This window comes from Pelodiscus sinensis, chromosome 30 (assembly GCF_052426305.1).
Source record: "Pelodiscus sinensis isolate ZL-2025 chromosome 30, ASM5242630v1, whole genome shotgun sequence".
Classification (NCBI taxonomy): Eukaryota; Metazoa; Chordata; order Testudines; family Trionychidae; genus Pelodiscus; species Pelodiscus sinensis.
Genome location: NC_143081.1, coordinates 5,834,266 through 5,851,881, shown reverse-complemented (window position 1 = coordinate 5,851,881; position 17,616 = coordinate 5,834,266). Strand labels below are relative to the sequence as shown.

Genomic DNA, 17,616 nt, shown 5'->3' with positions numbered 1-17,616 from the left:
AAAATAAAATGAAAAATCTTTGCAATATTCCCAGTGTAGGGTGCAGTGTAAGTGACCTTAACTTTACCTCTGCAGGTAGGGGAATTACAGCTCCTGTCTACCCTGGATTGCTGTTTCCGGCCAATGGGAGAATGATCCTTCTCCCTAGAGATTGCGACTCCCGTTGGACATGGATCGTTGTGGCTCCTTCTCCATCTCACACTCCCAGACTAGTCCCGTGTTCGGTTTCTGAACATCTCTGCTCTATGTAACAGGTGCAGATGGTCGCTGGGATTCGAAACCCAACTCGCCTAGGAACAGACACTAAGAAAAATGATTCCCTTTGAGGAGCTCCAATACACCCGAATTGGTTCTGAGTCGCACGCTGCAGGGGACTGTGACTCAGATTTCCACCACGCACCGCTCCCTGCTAAAGGTCTGCTTCGCTTATACCCTCTGGGTGAAACCATCATGCAAATCCCTGCCCGGGGAGTTCCTGTTAAATTCCAGTCTCTAGTTCCAGGATCCTCAGTCTCTGCCCAGACACAGACCTGCCCGGACCTGCCCGCTGGGGAGTTTCCATCAGTGCCTGGGAACGAGAATGGAACCTCCGCTGCTTTTCCTGGCCCTGCTCGCCGCCCCCGGCTGTGAGTGTCCGTGGGGCACATGGGGGAATCAGAGTCAGACGCCTGAGTTCATTCAGAGATTAATTATTTCCTTGCTCTGTTTCCCTGTACTCAGGTGTCCTCGCTCAGGTGCAGCTGGTCCAGTCCGGTCCGGGGAAGGGGAAGGTTGGAGAGACCCTCACCCTGAGCTGCGCTGTGTCCGGTTACTCCGTCGATAGTGGTGACTGGCACTGGATCCGGTAGGCTCCCGGGAAAGGGCTGGAGTGGATGGGGCATGTGTATTCATTCGGCGGGAGCACAGACTTCGCCCCTTCTCTCCGGGGCCGAGTCACCATCTCTGCAGATACCGCCAGGAACCAGGTCTCGCTGCAGCTCCGCTCGCTGACAGCTGCAGACACCGCCACCTATTACTGCGCCCGGCAGGCCCACGGTGCTACAGAGCAAAGGAGGAACCGGCACAGAACTAGGAAGCGGATGGGAAGATGAAGAGCAAAGGGAGACTAGAAGGAGAAAGACAATTGAAGCCCCAAACCTCAGGCTATAGGCCCAGAGATCCAGCACACCGACGCGCGCGTGCGCGCATACACTCACTGTCTGTTGGCCTGGGAGTGTGTCTGCCAGATTTACACAAACACACATACACACCCGTTTCTTTCCAGGACTTGGTCCAGACTCCCCTGCTTCCCAAAACCTGCAGCGTCTCCCACTGCCCAGTTCCCTCGCCCTCACACGCAGCGCAGACAAAGGGGCGGGTGGGGGCACAGGTTCCGCTCGGTATTTCCTGTCCAGGGCCTCACAACTTTCTCCAGACCCACGGGCGGTCCAGTCTGGTCCGCTCGCTGGCAGCTGCGGACACCGCCCCATACTGCCGCTCCAAAGATACACAGTGACAGGGAACGACGGCGGGACAGGTACAACAAGGGGATGCTCCGATGTCGCCTGGCGGGGCAAGATGAGCAGGGATCGCTCCGACACAGAGGCAAGCGAGCAGGGAGCCGAACGGGGAACCAGAGCAAAATCACAGCCCTTTTCAAAATGCATCCGGCAGCTGCCAGTTTCCCTCACGGCGTTTACCGTGCCGGGCTGGAGGGAACCGAGCCGGGAAATAAATCTCTCTGCTCGCAGCCAGCGAGTGTTAGGACCCGACCCAGGGACACACAGAGTTAATCCAGGAAACCAAGCAGCTCAGGATGAGTGCAGGGTGTGACGTAGTGTGGGTACCTTGCTGGTTGCTAGGCTTGGGCTGGGGGTGACCCTCACTGGTTACTGTCTGTACCACGGCCCAGCCGAGTAGCTGATGGGACAGGAAGGTCACCTGTCCTACCAGTTACCCCCAGGGAGAGGAACAAAGGAAGGTGGAATGCTGCCCCTGGCTGGCGGGGCAGGGCTGGAAGGGACGGTCTTTAGTTTCGGTCTGGGAAGCAGGGGAGAAGGAGCTAGGGAGGGGGCTGGGATTGTAGGGCCCAGCCACCCCCCATCTCAAGGGGGGCATTGAGGCCTCCTAGCCCCAGTTCCTGTAGCCAGATTGCATCTGTGCTGTGCTGTATCCTGGAGAAGCAATAAACTCCCTCTATTCTACTGGCTGGTGGAGTCTGTCCGTGCCATCACGGGGGCGCAGGAGACGGAAAAACCCGATGCGCAGTCACACAGGGAGCAGGCGCTTGGCTCTCTGCACAAAGGTCTCCTTGAAGGAGAGGGGATCAGCCTGCACCTTTACCCCGCAACTCGCCCCTCAAAGCTTAATAGCTCCCAAAGGGGCGGGAGCCAGCGGCTGCTCTGTGCTACTTGGCTTCTAACAAATCCAAGCATCTCGTGTCCCTCTGGTGTCGCTTTCTATGTGTCCCTGCAGTCACAGGCTGCCTTGGCCTCTCCCGTCCTCTACTCGTTCACTAAAGGGCCGCATCAGGCTCTGATACCTAACACCATCCCTGCTCTGCAGCTCCATCTCCTTCTTCTGATGATGATGCAATCCCAGGGGAATCTCATTCCCTGGCCTTTTCCCAGTCCCAGCACGTTTCGCAACAGCCACTTTTGCATTTGCGAGTCAGGTATTGAGTTCAGCGGGCCCCTCGCTAAAAAGACACGAAAGGGGGTATTTGAATCTCCCTCAGACCGGCCTGTTTCTCGCACCTTGGGGAACCCAGTGTCAGTCTCCATGGAGTTCTCCTTGGTCCAAGCGAGGGCCCTACCCCCTGGACCTTCCTTCCCACCGTCTCACAGCCACCTCCTGTCAGTACAAGTGCGCCGAGCTCAGCGCATGGTGTCTGGGGGGTAAAGGAGACACCTTTTGCTGAGGACGCATGGCAGTGTACTGAGCGCTCACTGCTGGCATCCTATATACCCGCCCCAAAGAACCGGCAGAGCCTGTCTCTGTGGGTGATGCCAGCCACCGGTCCCCTCCCTACTCCCTACTGTTACAAATTAGGTGTGAGCAGCAAAGTCCCAGCATCAGTCAGCTGGCAACAGGTAAGTGGCGGTGGGAGGCAGATGGATTGCCCTCACTTGCCCTTGCTCTCTCCCTCCCGGTCTCATGGCTGGTCTTACCATGAGGCGAACTGAGGCAGCCACCTCAGGTGCCAGACTGAGGGGGTGGGGGGGCACCACTAGGACCCAGAGTGTAGAAAATTGTGTCTGCTGCTGGTGCATATATAGGTAGCAGAGCAGTACCATGACAGGAGTAGAACAGGAAGAAGGCAGAATTGAGACCTTTCCAAGTTTTGCCCCAAGCGAGGGGATATGGGGACGTACTGGGGAAGGAGCGTATCTTTTATAAGGGGGTGTATGCAAATGAGGGACTCAGTGTCCTGCTTATATCTGTCCCTGTCTCTGTTCAGGCTGCACCCGCAGGGACAATCCGCAGGGGTCTAGGCTGGAACCAGTCAGTTCCCTCGTAGGTCCTTGAATAGCAGAAAAATGAAAAAGTTTCTGCTTTTGCTTTTCGCCGTAGCACCTTTGGGAGGTATTTTCTTCCTCCGAATAACGGGAAGAGTCGGGATAATATTGTGTTATCGCAGCTTTAATCCCCCTATTAACACCCGGTCTTTATTCCCAAGGTGCCCGGTCCCACGTGCTGGTGGAGTCCGGGGGGGATGTGAAGAAGCCCGGAGAATCTCTGCGCCTCTCCTGCAAAGCCGCCGGCTTCACCTTCAGCAGCTACGAGATGAGCTGGTTCCGGCAGGTTCCTGGGAAGGGGCTGGAGTGGGTCTCACATATTTACTCTGATGGGAGCCACCAAGTTTACGCAGACTCAGTCAAAGGGCGATTCACCATCTCCAGGGACAACCCCAGCAACCTGCTGCACCTGCAAATGACCGGCCTGAAGCCCGAGGACACCGCCCGCTATTACTGCGCCAGGCGCACAGTGAGCAGAAAGCTGCCCAGCCCCGAACACAAACCGAGCTGCAGCGGGAGCCGCTCTGCCAGCGCCCGGCAGGGGGCAGCAGCGACTCGCAGTTCCAGGCTGTTCTGTCCGGTCAGCGCAGGGATCGGTGTGAAAGGGCAGGTCGGTGCCAGAGCAGCGGGTGAATATTTCGGGACCTCTCTGTGTTCTAGGGACACGACACATATTTCTTTGGGACTCCTACAGCCAGTGACACTGTTGCGAGCAGAAGTGCAAAGTGCAGCCAGAGAGAACACAAGAACAGAATAAGAACTGCCAGACGGGGTCAGATCAAGGTCCATCTAGCCCAGTATCCTGTCTGCCCACTGTGGCCAATACTAGCTGCCCCAAAGGCAGGGAACACAACACACAATGCTCATGTGATCCCTCTTCTGTCATCCATTTCTGGAAAAACAGCGGCTAGGGACATCATTGCTACCCAGCCTGGCTCATAGCCATTGAGGGACCTATCCTCCATTAATCTATCTAGTTCTTATTTGAAAGCTGTTAAAGTCCTAGCCTTCACCACTTCCCGTGGCAAGGAGTTCCACAGGTTGACTGTGTGCTGGGTGAGGATAAGCTTCCTTTTGTTTGCTTTGAAACTGCTGCCTATTAATTTCATTTGTTGATTCCTTAGTTCTTATATTGTGGGAATAAGTACATAACTTTTCCTTAATCATACTTTCCACACCAGTCATGATTTTATAGATCTCTATCATATCCCCCCTTACTTTCCGTTTTTCTAAACTGAAAAAAGTGAACCCATGCTCTCCCCAAAGGGCTTTGGGAGCCTGCTTCTGGGCACGAACCAGGCTTGCTTGGCTGGGGTTCATGTCTTTCCTACTTCTTCCTACCTTTCTTTTCCATCCTCCCCCCATCACAAGCAGGTCAGGTGAGGTATTTACCTCCCTCATGTGTCCATGGACCAGTCCCATTTACATGTCTATCCCTAGGAGCTCTGGTGTGGTGTAGTGTGGGGGCCTTGCTGGTTGCTGGGCTTGGGCAGCGGGCTGTGGGTGACCTCCACTGGCAGCTGGTTGTAGCACGGCCCAGCAGGACAGAAGATTAGTCACTAGGCAAGGGTCTCCCAACCTGTCTGAGCGGTCGCCTCCCAGGGAGAGGAAAAAAGGGAGGAAGGCGAAGTGCAGCCCTAGCTGGGGGGCAGGGCTGGAAGTTGGACAGTTTCCTGTCTGGAATCATGGAGGAAGCAGCCTAAGCAAGGGGTCCTGGGATTTAGGGTCCCAGTCTCCCCCACCTCAAGGTGGGGCTGAGGCATCCTAGGCCTGCCCTGTAACCAGATTACATCTGTGCTGTGCTGCATCTTTGGAGAAGCAATAAACTCCCTCAATCCTACAGGCTGTTGGAGTCTGTTCATGCCACTAAGGGGGTCCAGGAGTCGGGGAACCCCAATGTGTCATCACATCTCATCAGACTCGGAAGCTCTTTCTAAGGAGCACTTAGTGCTTTATACCCTTTTCACAGATGGTATAGAGAGCACAAGAGACTTCCCCGCAGTGAGCCAGGGGCAAAGCCAGGAACCGCATCCACATCTCCTGCGCCCCGCTTGGTGCTTTGTCCTCACAGACCAGCCGGCTCCGTACGCAGCAGTGCAGGCGTGGCGCGAGCGGGTCTGCAGGCCAAACTGGAGGATCCCAGCAGAGATTTCTGGTCGCAATGAATAAACAATTAAATTGTAATAAATCGTGTCCCCCCCCCCACACACACTCCCCACCCGAGGCTCACCCATATACGCAGGCCCCTAGCAGACACCTCAGCGTGGGAATGTGGCCCCTTCCTAAAGGCCGATATCTCTTTGACTCTGGGTCTGTGCAGCGCCGAGCACAACGGGGCTACGAACTTTTGGTTTGGTCTGTCAAATACTCAATTCAGTTTTTTAGCTGGAGAATCGCCCAAACCCATCGCCGGCACCGCAGCACCTCGAGGGCTCATTTAGCCTCAAAGCCACGAACCTCTGCGAGGTAGTGAAGATTCTCTCTCTCCTTGGCAACGGGGCAAACTGCAGCCACCTCTCGGGCCATCGCCTCACTGCTGACAGACCGGGCGCTAGGCAGCAGGGGCGGCTGGGAGGCTGGAGCCACAGACCAGAGCTGCCCTCTGACAATTGCCCTCCGAGCTTCAATTGACTCCGAGCCACACGCCGGGACAGTCAGGGGATGTGTGAACCTGCTTCCCACCATGCACCGCTCCCTGCCTGGGGGTGTCGCTCCCTTTATACCCGCCTGGAAACCCGCCTGCAACTCCTGCCTGGTGAAATACCAGCCCCTGGTTCTAGGAACCTCCCGTCTCTGCCCAGACACAGACCTTCACGGCCCTGCCCGCTGGGGAGTTATTCTCAGTTCCTGAGACCGAGAATGGAACCGCTGCTGCTTTTCCTCGCCCTGCTCGCCGCCCCCAGCTGTGAGTGTCCGTGGGGTACGTGGGGGACTCAGGGACGGACCCTTGGGTTAATTTAGTGATTAATTAATTCCCGGATCTGTTTCCCTGCTCCCAGGTGTCCTCGCTGAGGTGCAGCTGGTCGAGTCCGGCCCAGGCGTAGTGAAGCCGGGAGAGACCTTCACTCTGAGCTGCGCTGTGTCGGGTTATTCCATCGCTAGCGGTTACAGCTGGGAATGGATCCGGCAGCCTCCCGGCAAAGGACTGGAGTGGATGGGGCGGTTGTATCCAGCTGGCGCGGGGAGCACAGCCTACGCCCCGTCTCTCCAAGGCCGAATCACCATCTCTGCAGACACCGCCAAGAACCAGTTGTTGCTGCAGCTCCGCTCGCTGACAGCTGCAGACGCCGGCACCTATTACTGCGCCGGACACGCGCACACAGTGACACGGAGCAACACCCGGCCTGGCACAAAAAGGGGAAGCGGATTTCTGAACAGCCAAACAGCTGCAGCGCTCGGTCTGTGCCCTGGTTCGTCGGACAGACGCGGCGCTGCCAGCTCCGGTTCTCCCCTGTATCCCACCCCACCCCCCGCGCGCCTCTCGGACCCCCCCCAAGGAATTCCAAACCCTCCGCTTGCTCGTGCTGCGCCCAGAAATGTGCCTCCAGGGAGTCAACGGGGCAGGGGGAGCGTTTGAGGTAACACAGGCTTTGGACACTTACCCGAGACATTTGGGGTCCGATCCCTAGATAGTCAACACTCGCATCTCTCACTGGCCAGGCGCGGGTTTCCCTTGAGAACTATGTTCGTGGTTCTCGGGGCCCTTTGTAGATAGCAGCACTAAAGAATGATTTGGAGAGAGACTTATTGGCCAGAGGAGCATCGCATCGCACCCCTCCCCCCCCTAGACTATTTGAAAAGCCCCCGCATTAAGGGCTGGTTTCTCCGGTGTCCGTCTCCTCCGCAGTTGCTCCAGCTCCAGTAACCGGCCTGGTTCGGAGTGAGCCCGAAAGCCGCAGCTTCGCTCCATGCCCAGCTCTCCCCGCCTGTCCCAGGCTGCCACACTCGCTGGCACACTCGCTGGTTAAACAAAGGCCTTTCCGCCCCTTCACAAGCCTGTGGGATCTGACAAGGAGAGATTCCGGGAATTAAGAACGACAAAGTAATCGCATGTGTCTGTTCTGCTTGTGTGTCACATGCAATTTAAGATCAGAAGAGCGAAATAGTTCACACGCGCACCAATGGGACAGAGCCACATGACAGCAGCAAAGTGTCACGTTTGAGCACGAAGCTGGAATCCGCGGTTAAAATCCCCATTTATTCACCTTCAAAACGGGGTGTCCGGATCCGAGATTCTAGTGCCAGTTCCAGGTTACTCCCCTGCTCCGCCCACCCAACGTGACCCACCTCCCTCCAGCGAATGCAATCAAAGCACTCGGAGCCCATTTAAAGTGTCACAAACCATTGTGCCAGCGTGTGGTTATGGGGGGGGGGGGGGAGGGAGAAAGAGCAGCGACCAAAACCCCTCCAGAAACGGAGCGCCTTGTCCTTGGGAATATCAGGCTAAGATTTGCTAAGATCTCTAGGGGATCTGGGCGCCAAGACTCCCCCTTAATAAGGCAACAGGGACACCTAACCGCCTACCTAGCTACCTACCTCTGCCCCCAATCCATAATCAATAAGCAGACGTCAGTAATCAATAACGGTTGAGTTCGGGACGCATCAGGCATAAGTGTTAGGCGGTTGGAACAGGGAAGGGTTCGGAATAACTAGAGTCCCAGGGCCCAGAATTCCATTTGTTCGGAATTTTTCACATGAATTAACAGACACCAGACACCACGGAGACAGACAGCAGCGGGGTGGGACAAGTTACTTCACTTGGGCTTTTGAGTTTTTCTCCTCTGCAGCAACGAGCAAAGTAAGTGTGTGTGTGTGTGTGTGTGTGTGTGTGTGTGTGTGTGTGTGACACACCATGTCTGTCCAGGAAGGTGACAGGGAGGCAGAGGGGCCTTTTGATCGGTTCCTTCTAGCTCCTCCCTTGGGCGCTGCCTCCTTATGCAAATCACCTCTCCGGGCTCTGGGCTAAAGTAGCGGCCTCCGGGGCGCCTACAGCCGCTGTTTCCCCAGGACCTGATCTGCCTCTTGAGAGCCCTTCTCTGTCCCCTCCTCGCGCACCATGAACTCCCCGTTCCTCCCGCTGCTGCTCCTGGCCCTGGCCCCTGGTGAGTCTCTGAGGGAGGCTGTGCGGAATGGGCGGGGGACGGGGAGCACGGGGGGAAGAAGGGGGTAAAGGTAGGTTGGAGTCTGACTGGTTTCTGCTTTTCCCAGGTGCCCGCTCCCAGCTCCGGCTCCAGGAGTCCGGCCCGGGCGCGGTGAAGCCCGGAGAGACCCTCACACTCACCTGCTCTGTCACCGGGGGCACCGTCACCAGCAGCTACGTGTGGAACTGGATACGGCAGGCTCCGGGCCAGGGACTGGAGTGGATGGGATACTGGAGCGGGAGCACGAGCTACAACCCGTCCCTGCAAGGTCGCATCACCATCACCGTGGATTCCTCCAGCACCAAGTATTATCTGCGGCTCAGCGCGCTGACAGCTGCAGACACCGCCACGTATTTCTGTGCCAGACACAGTGACACGGAGCGAAGCAGGGACCGGCACAAAAAGGGGAAGCGGATTCAGAGCAGGGCAGTGAAGCCAGAGCAGCGGGGAGAGCTGAGCCCAGAGCCCCTCCCCGCCCCACACGGACACTGACAGAGCTGGGTCCCTGCTATAGAGAGCGGCACGAGCACCCCCACCCACCGGCGCGCAGGAGATACTGGGACGGGAACACCCGGCGTTAAACTCATTGTTCTTCAGGACATAAACTCACGGGACAGGAAGGGGTTTAGAGAGGCCATTTCCACGCACGCCGGGAAGGGATCCGTGTTATCTAGACTGTCCATGTCAGGTGCCCTTTGCCGCATTTGGGCTGGAACTAGGAAAACTCTTAATATGAGTCAGATTTGGCAGAACTGGTTTGTCGGGGCTGGGCTGCTGGGTAAATCTGACTTGACGGTGACAAGAGGAGCTGCTCCGTGTTGGGACATGGCTACGCTCCGGCCCTCGGTCAGGTGGAGATATGGGAGCGCAGACTTGTGTAGGTCTGGCCCCCCCTGTGGGGAGTGAACCCAGCGGGACATGGCTCCGAGCCACTCGGAGAACGCGGTTCTTAAGGGGATCAGTCGATTCACCATCCTACACTACGAAGAGTTTTCTCAGCAACATGAGAGCTCAGCAAAAAAGTCGCGCTCTCATTTGTATATTTTTTGCCGAGAAAGCTTATTACCCATACTTCTTGCATTTGTATATAGGCATCTAAGATACTGATTTGATCTTGCCTCCCTGTTGTGCCCTGACCCTCCTTTCTCCTTGCCATTATAGGCTGTAGTCCCATCCCCCCCCATTTCCAACCCATCTCCCAGTCTCACACATTCAGCACTTACCTGTGGGCTTTGCTCACCTGTCCCCGTCTAACCTACTTTAAAGCCCTCCTCACAAGGTTAGCCAGTCTGTGTCCAAACAAGGCCTTCCCACTCCTGGAAAGGTGAACTCCATCTCCGCCAAGCAGTCCTTCCTGGAAGAGCACCCCGTGGTCAAGGAAGCCGAATCCCTCCTGGCAACACCATCTTCGCAGCCAGGCATTCACCTCCAGGATGCACCTCTCTCAGTCCCAAGTGCCACAGAAGCTGAAACTGAAACTGCTAGCACTCACATGGAATCAGACTCAATTCACACTTCAAACTGTAAAATTCAAACAGACACACACACACACACACACACACACACACCCCACAGCTTGTACTCACCGGGTAGCCTCTTCAGCGGTGGGGTCGCTTTGCTCTCCCTCTTCAACTCCCCTGTCTGCAGTCCCCTGTCCGCTTCGCTCCCCTGGTTGCACTGCTCTGGCTTTTTAAAGCCACTGCTCATCACCACCCCGCAGGTCAGATAAGCCATTTTGTGAGCCTCCAGTAGGGGGCATCCTTTTTTGGTATTTTTTCCTCATCACCCCTTTAGCCTTTTTTCAAAATTTTGCAGTGATCTTGGCCTGGAACTTTTTGGTAGCCACCCGTTTATCCGCCAAATGCTGTCCCCCCTTATCTGATGGGAACCCCTGAGGATGACCCCTTTGCCCAGGCCCCTTTCTTTCAGGCCCCGAGGATACAGAGTGCACCAGTTTTCTGAATGAAGCATCAAACTCTTCCCCCATACTAGAATATGGGGGAGCTGTGATGAGCTTATGGTTTTGGGAGAATGGTTTGTCAGTCCTTGGTTTTTTATTCACAACCCCTAGAGCGCGTGCTCCGGGTTTGTGAATGTGTGTGGTTTTGAGCACGTTCAGAACCCCTAGAGCGCCTGCTCCGGGTTTGTGAATGTGGGCGTTTTTGCTCACAGTTCTCAGGGCTTGGTGTGGCAGTGGCCGCTGAGGAACTGGAGTTGTGTTTGTGTGAGAGTTTGTCAGTCCTTGGTTTTTTATTCACAACCCCTAGAGCGCATGCTCCGGGTTTGTGAATGTGTGTGGTTTTGCGCACGTTCAGAACCCCTAGAGCACCTGCTCCGGGTTTGTGAATGTGGGCGTTTTTGCTCACAGTTCTCAGGGCTTGGTGTGGCTGTGGCCGCTGAGGAACTGGAGTTGTGTTTGTGTGGCTACAACACCTCGGCATTGCAGGAGTTTTCAGTCCTTGGTTTTTTATTCACAACCCCTAGAGCGCGTGCTCCGGGTTTGTGAATGTGTGTGGTTTTGCGCACGTTCAGAACCCCTAGAGCGCCTGCTCCGGGTTTGTGAATGTGGGTGTTTTTGCTCACAGTTCTCAGGGCTTGGTGTGGCAGTGGCCGCTGAGGAACTGGAGTGGTGTTTGTGTGGCTGCAACAGCTCGGCATTGCAGGAGTTTTCAGTCCTTGGTTTTTTATTCACAACCCCTAGAGCGCGTGCTCCGGGTTTGTGAATGTGGGCATTTTTGCTCTCAGTTTTCTCAGGGCTTGGTGTGGCAGTGGCCGCTGAGGAACTGGAGTTGTGTTTGTGTGAGAGTTTGTCAGTCCTTGGTTTTTTATTCACAACCCCTAGAGCGCGTGCTCCGGGTTTGTGAATGTGTGGGGTTTTGCGCATGTTCAGAACCCCTAGAGCGCCTGCTCCGGGTTTGTGAATGTGGGCGTTTTTGCTCACAGTTCTCAGGGCTTGGTGTGGCTGTGGCCGCTAAGGAACTGGAGTTGTGTTTGTGTGGCTGCAGCACCTCGGCATTGCAGGAGTTTTCAGTCCTTGGTGTTTTATTCACAACCCCTAGAGCGCGTGCTCCGGGTTTGTGAATGTGTGTGGTTTTGCGCACGTTCAGAACCCCTAGAGCGCCTGCTCCGGGTTTGTGAATGTGGGCGTTTTTGCTCACAGTTCTCAGGGCATGGTGTGGCAGTGGCCGCTGAGGAACTGGAGTTGTGGTTGCATGGTTGTTTCTTACCAGAGTCTTTTGTTTTGTCCTTGGGTTCGACGTATGTGAGGTTCCGACCGCCCGGACGCTTCATCTGCACTCGTGCTGTTTTGCGTTGTTAAGGGTCTCAAAGCAGATTCCTGGTTCTTTGGCCGTTCTGGAGGAGGTGTCCTTGTAGCTCTGTCTACAGCATTGTCAGAAAAGTTGTCCATGCCTGTGAGGTGGGGGAAAAACATTTTACAAAAAAAACCACACGTATACTTTACCATCTCTCTCACCCACACCTGTGTATTTACTTAAAACCTCATAGAGCAACCAAACCAATAAGCAAAATATATTTACTGGGCTTCATCGATCCATCAGTCACTGATGCTGGTGAATTTTCTTTTTCAGCTGTCTCTTTCCTTTTTCTTTTGAGCTTGTTTTCCCTCTAGTCTAAGGACCTCTCATGTTTTTACTGTACTGTGGAGCAAACAACATTATTATAAAACACATGAAACCCTCTTGTAAAATTTAAAAAGTTATAGCTTTAAAAACAAAATAATCCATTTCAGGCTGTACAACCAACATGAGTTTTGAGTTTGTTTCTACCACTTAAAAAAACAAGCAACAAAAACCCACACAATTTTTTAAATACATCTCATTTTGCAGAATAAAAGCCAAAACTGCTTTTAAAACCCCTTGTTAGTTTAAACAAACCAAGTACTTAAAAAAACCCTTTACCTATGCCTTGTACAGCCCCTCTCCCCTCCCTCCACACACATACACTAAACAGCAGCTTTAAAAAACACACCAAACCAAGTTTGCAGCCATAGACTTTTCAAAACCCACATGCATTTAACACAGCACATTTTGCACAGAAAAAGCAACCCACCAAACACACCTTACCAGCAGTTTGACAACATATATTTTAAAAACACACCTATGTCTGTTACAAACTCCATCACACACACCTTCAAAAACTCCCCACAGCTGTTTTAAAACCATTTGCAACTATATTTTTAAAAGCAGGGGTATGCAACAAACTGTTTTTTAAAAACCACTTATCTCTAGCATAAGCCCCTGAATCACCCACAACTTAACCCCAGCCAGCTTTTTTTAAAATAAAAACCCCAGGTAAAAACACACATTTTTGTAACCATCCCAGATACTTTTAGCCTAACTCCACCGCTTCCTCCCCCAACTCAGAATTGAACATTTATTTTCAAAATACATTTGGCACAGAAAGAGCAGCCCACCAAACACTCTATACCAGCAGTTTGCCAACATATAGTTTAAAAACAGCAATAAGCTCCCCCACAATTAAGTTTTGAAAAAAAAACCAACTCACAATTTAAACATTACAATTAGTTAAAAGAAAAAAAAAATAACCCACACGCTTTAAAAATGATTATGGATAGTTACCTTCTACCACAGGGTAAAGGCATGCTGGCACAGGGCTATTCTGTTTTCCCTTATGTATATTTGGGACTACGGAATAAAAAACAAGCAAAAAAAATGTGAGTTAGGATTACCCCCAAATGCTTCAAACCCCATTTTAAAAACACACCTAGGTCTTGCACAGACCTCATCTCACACACACACACACACACACACCAACCCCACATACATTTAAAAGCCAATTGCAAAAGTTACCTTTCACTATGGGACAGTGTTGCAGGCACATGCTTGTTCTGTTCCCCCCCCATGTGTGCTTGGGCCTTAAGGTTAAAGAATAAGCACAAAAATTAGTTAGTATTACCCAGGTTTTTTTTTCAACAGTATTAAGCACAACTACAGTTAAAAATGGTTTTTACCTTGGCCTGGTGGGGAACTGCAGCTTAAAATTACTGGTTCCATGTTAAACAGATCACACTGCAATAAAGATAGCCACCATTATTTTACTAAGGGAGCATGGCCAAAGAGAGACATTATAGAATATATATTTTCAAAGTTACAAACAGGGAACATACCTTCTCCTGTTGCAGTCCAGCAGCCATTCAAGAAAGTTTCTGTTGAAAAGGACAGTCACCCCAATACCTAGGTTTTTTATACCCTCCTAGCCCATTGTTTCAAACAACTTCAATGTAGTAGCTAGCAGGTGAATTTGATCACTGCAGCTCTGAAATAATAGATCCTTAAAGACATAGGCACCCCTCCCTAGCATTGCCTTTTCTGATCTGGGGGTGGAAGAATTAAGCTGTCTCCACACCTGAGTTGCTTTTGGCTACATTTTTTTTCTTTTAGTTAAAATACATTTTTTGTAGGGCTTTCTTACAGTATTAACAGTAAAAGCACCAATCCTTAATGTAGCTGTACCCATTTCCATGTGGAGACCCTTTGCAGATATCAATACATGTCTTGGGGTTTGGTTTTTTTAAACATGCTTCTTTCATGCTTAAGGCTTGGGGTTTAAATAAAATGCTTTTAAATGTTTGATTGTCTTTAGAGAAAATGCTTGTTCTAAAGTATGGGTAAAAGTTGGAAACATTTCAGTTTTGGGTTAGACCCTTAATTTTTTTTTTAACTTTTAATGGCTAGAAAAAGTAGCCCATAGCATTTAACCAACTCCTGGGTCATATTTAAACTGTCCAATAGCATTTCTACCAACGCCTGTGTCCTTTAAACTGTCCAAGAGTGCTCTACCAGCCCCAAGGGTTATATTTAAACTGTCCAATACCATCTGCAAACTCCTGAGGTGTTATTTAATTAGATATTCATCAGAGCCCACCCATCCAACCCATCAAATTTAATTACTGAACATTAACCTCAACAAGGGTAAGTGGTCTCACCTAAACCTAATCATTGACTGGAGCCCCTGGCTATTCAGCGAGGTGCGGTGAAACCATTGAGTTCATGTCTAATAAATCCTAACTGGGGTGGTGGTGGTAATTTTTTCCTTTTATTTAAAAAACAAAATATTTGAGGGGGTTTCCTTCCCTCGAGTTTCTACCATACATTTTTCAGGGGTTTTTCAGTAAATGGGCCCCTTTATACAAAATGGATTCTCACAAACTTTATTTTTTTAAATGATTTTATTTAAAAGACATACAGACCATGTGTTCCACCAAAACTTTTACTCGTGTAAGGATCACACAAACCTTCTGAGAGAAGATTGTCACAAAAGCCCCTTTTCAATAGATTTTTACAGCTACCAAGTTTTATATCTCATGTGTGTCCCCTCACCATTCTCTAACTTCATCCTTTTAGACATCTTACAAATAGTCTTTTTCTTAAGCAGGGTTCTGTAACTTTTTGTACGCACCAAACGTTCAATATAACGCTCTAAGCAGGCGTCTTTTGGCTTGGTCATGGTCTTTAAAACACTGTGAGGATCTTGACTGAATTGCACTGCATTTACCAAAGTCACCCCTTGTGCTAAGTGTTCTTGAGTTAAGCACAGACTTTGCATAGCATAACCTACGGCAATAACAGTATTTAATAAGCTTTCCAAACACAGTTCAGCACATAGGCCCCAGAGCTTGCAGTTTATATCCTCCGGAGTCCAAATCACACAGTCATGGTGCCGCTGGGCTGGCGCATCTATGACGCAACCCTCACAGTCCTCAAAAAGCTTTTCCCTAAGACAGTGACTAAGGACGGTATAAACACCAATGCGTACAATGGAGCACACGACTTTTTTACGCTTATGATGTGGCACTGGCTCAACTAGGTCAATGCCAAGCCACCGCCTGAATTCTTCATGGCCGTCATCCTTGGCGTTCTCTTCAATGCTTTGTATCGGTGTTGAGCAAAAACAAGGTGGGCCCGGTTCGTCTGCCTTGTCCGATGCAATGCTGTCCTGGGTCTGAGGGTCAGCTAGAAAGGCATTGTCAAGCTGTCAAAAGATTGCCAGAAAGAAATAATGTAAGACGCTCTGGTCATTTTTTTTAAGTTTACAAAATCCCGGTTTCCTAACCCCATGATGCCCCAACTTCGATCTTTCACTTACCTGTTTGGCTTCTTTTCCATGTGTCTTGTCCGACTCCTGGGAGCCGTGGGCACCTTCCTCCTCCAGGCCATCTAGCTCATCAGGCTGCCTCGTGAGCGGTTGGGTTCCGGCGTCAGATACTGGTGTATCCATCAGTGGCTGGGCCAAAGGGCTCCCTTCAACTTCTCCTTCCTCCTTGGAACTGTTGCTGATGTAGCGCTTTCTTCTCAGCACCAAAACAAAGTTGGTGAAAGAAGCCATGTTTCCACTCAGCGTTTGCACGCTCTTGGAAACACGTGCTCTTGGAACAAGATGGCCTCTTTTGTGTGGTGCTAGAACTTATGGGGAAGTGCTATGTTCTGATTGGCAGAGGGTGTCATGGGAGGCTCTTAGAGGGGTCACATGACCCGCTTCCGGGCGGGTCATCCGGTCCCAGAACTGCCCCCCGATAGCTCAAAGCGGTTCGCGGGGCGGTCCTACAGGGGAAAAACCCTTCCTGATTGGTAGAGAGAGGTGGGACGAGTTCTTAGAGGGGTCACACGACCCACTTCTGGGCGGGTCATCTGGTCCCGGAACTGCCCGCGATTGGTCAAAGCGGGTTGTGGGGCAGTCCTACAGGGGAAAAACCCTTCCTTATAGGTGGAGGGAGGCGGGGCGAGTCCTTAGAGGGGTCACATGACACCCCTTACTTCCAGTCACCTGCCCCTATTGACCTGGATGTACTACCCTCCAGGGGCGGATTTCCGGTGACAGGGGAGACGGGACTTCCGGTGCCAGGGGCGGGACTTCCGGGGTCAGGGGCGGGGCTAACATTTGATTGATGGTAGGGCCCTTATACTACTTACAGCGGCTCCCCGTGGCTGGGATTTGAAGCCGGGAGGAGAGACATCTAATTCCAATAACCAGGCCCGACGTGCCCTGGGTCCGGGGGCTGGGTTCGGCGTCACGGGCAGTGAGAAAATCCGGGCTTGGTGGTTTTCTGAAGGGCTGTTCTGGCTGAAACAGGACCGAGTCTGGGGTTCAGCTGCAGAGAGGTTCAGGTCAGATTCTCACAGGGGGTCCCCCTAGCCAGGTGAGGTGGCGCTCGGTGAGTGACAGCTGCCAGTCTCCCTGGAGCGCTCCGTGTCCAAGAGGCGCTGGGGGTGGATTCTTCATGGCTCTGCACCATCCCCTTGCACCAATGATGGGCATGTTGGATCCGCTCCGAATTCAGTACTCGACTGCAGTTTACACTCCCTGAGAGGCCATGGACTCAGTGCGCAGCCCCTGAGTGGCTCTGCTCTGCTTTCTCCTCCCCGCAGAGCGGATCAAGGGGGACTTGGTGACCCAAGTGACAGGACCCGTTTGAGTCTCTGAGGGGGACCCCGTGCTTCTGAACTGCACCTACAAGGTATCCGGGTACCCTTCCCCCTTCTGGTACGTGCAGCGCCCCGGCCAGCCCCTGCAGCTTTTCCTGAGGGACGCGGGCAGCCAGGACTCGGATGAGGGGCATAGGAGGAGATTCAGCGCTAAAGCCAAGAGAAAACCGGACTCCTTCCACCTGCGGAAAGCGGCCGCCGAACTGAGCGACTCCGCCACCTATTACTGCGCTGTGAGTGACACAGTGACACGGTCCGGCAGGGCTGCCGTGCAAAAACCGCGTGTGTGTTACCGAGTGCCTCTGTTCTGCGAGGAATATCAAACTCCGTAGACGGTGCAGTTAAGTCTCTAAAGAGAGGTGGGTGCTGCCCTGAAAAGGTCATCTATGCGCATGTGCGCGTGCGCACACACACACATACAGAGAGAGAGAAAAAGAGAGAGAGAGAGAGAGAGGAAAAGCGGGGGAGGTAACATACCACATATACACGTGCACAGACAGACACAAGCTTTGC

At 52.4% G+C, this 17,616-nt stretch overlaps 2 protein-coding genes and 1 gene segment (V, D, J or C); 1 reads left to right on the top strand and 2 right to left on the bottom strand.

Annotated features, from left to right (window-relative positions):
• Positions 1-17,616, bottom strand: part of LOC149521034 (leukocyte immunoglobulin-like receptor subfamily A member 3) — a 1,043,054-nt gene that overhangs the window by 245,350 nt on the left and 780,088 nt on the right. The window lies entirely within an intron of this gene.
• LOC106732485 (immunoglobulin heavy variable 4-59-like) lies at positions 8,441-9,700 on the top strand. The segment is given in 2 exon segments: positions 8,441-8,599; positions 8,706-9,700. Coding segments are annotated over 2 exon segments (471 nt in total).
• Positions 14,919-16,006, bottom strand: LOC149521052 (uncharacterized). The gene is made up of 2 exons (XM_089774131.1): positions 15,767-16,006; positions 14,919-15,652 (listed from the first exon to the last, which is right to left on the bottom strand). Exons 1-2 carry the CDS (start codon positions 16,004-16,006, stop codon positions 14,966-14,968), a joined length of 927 nt encoding a protein of 308 aa, XP_089630257.1. The 3' UTR covers positions 14,919-14,965.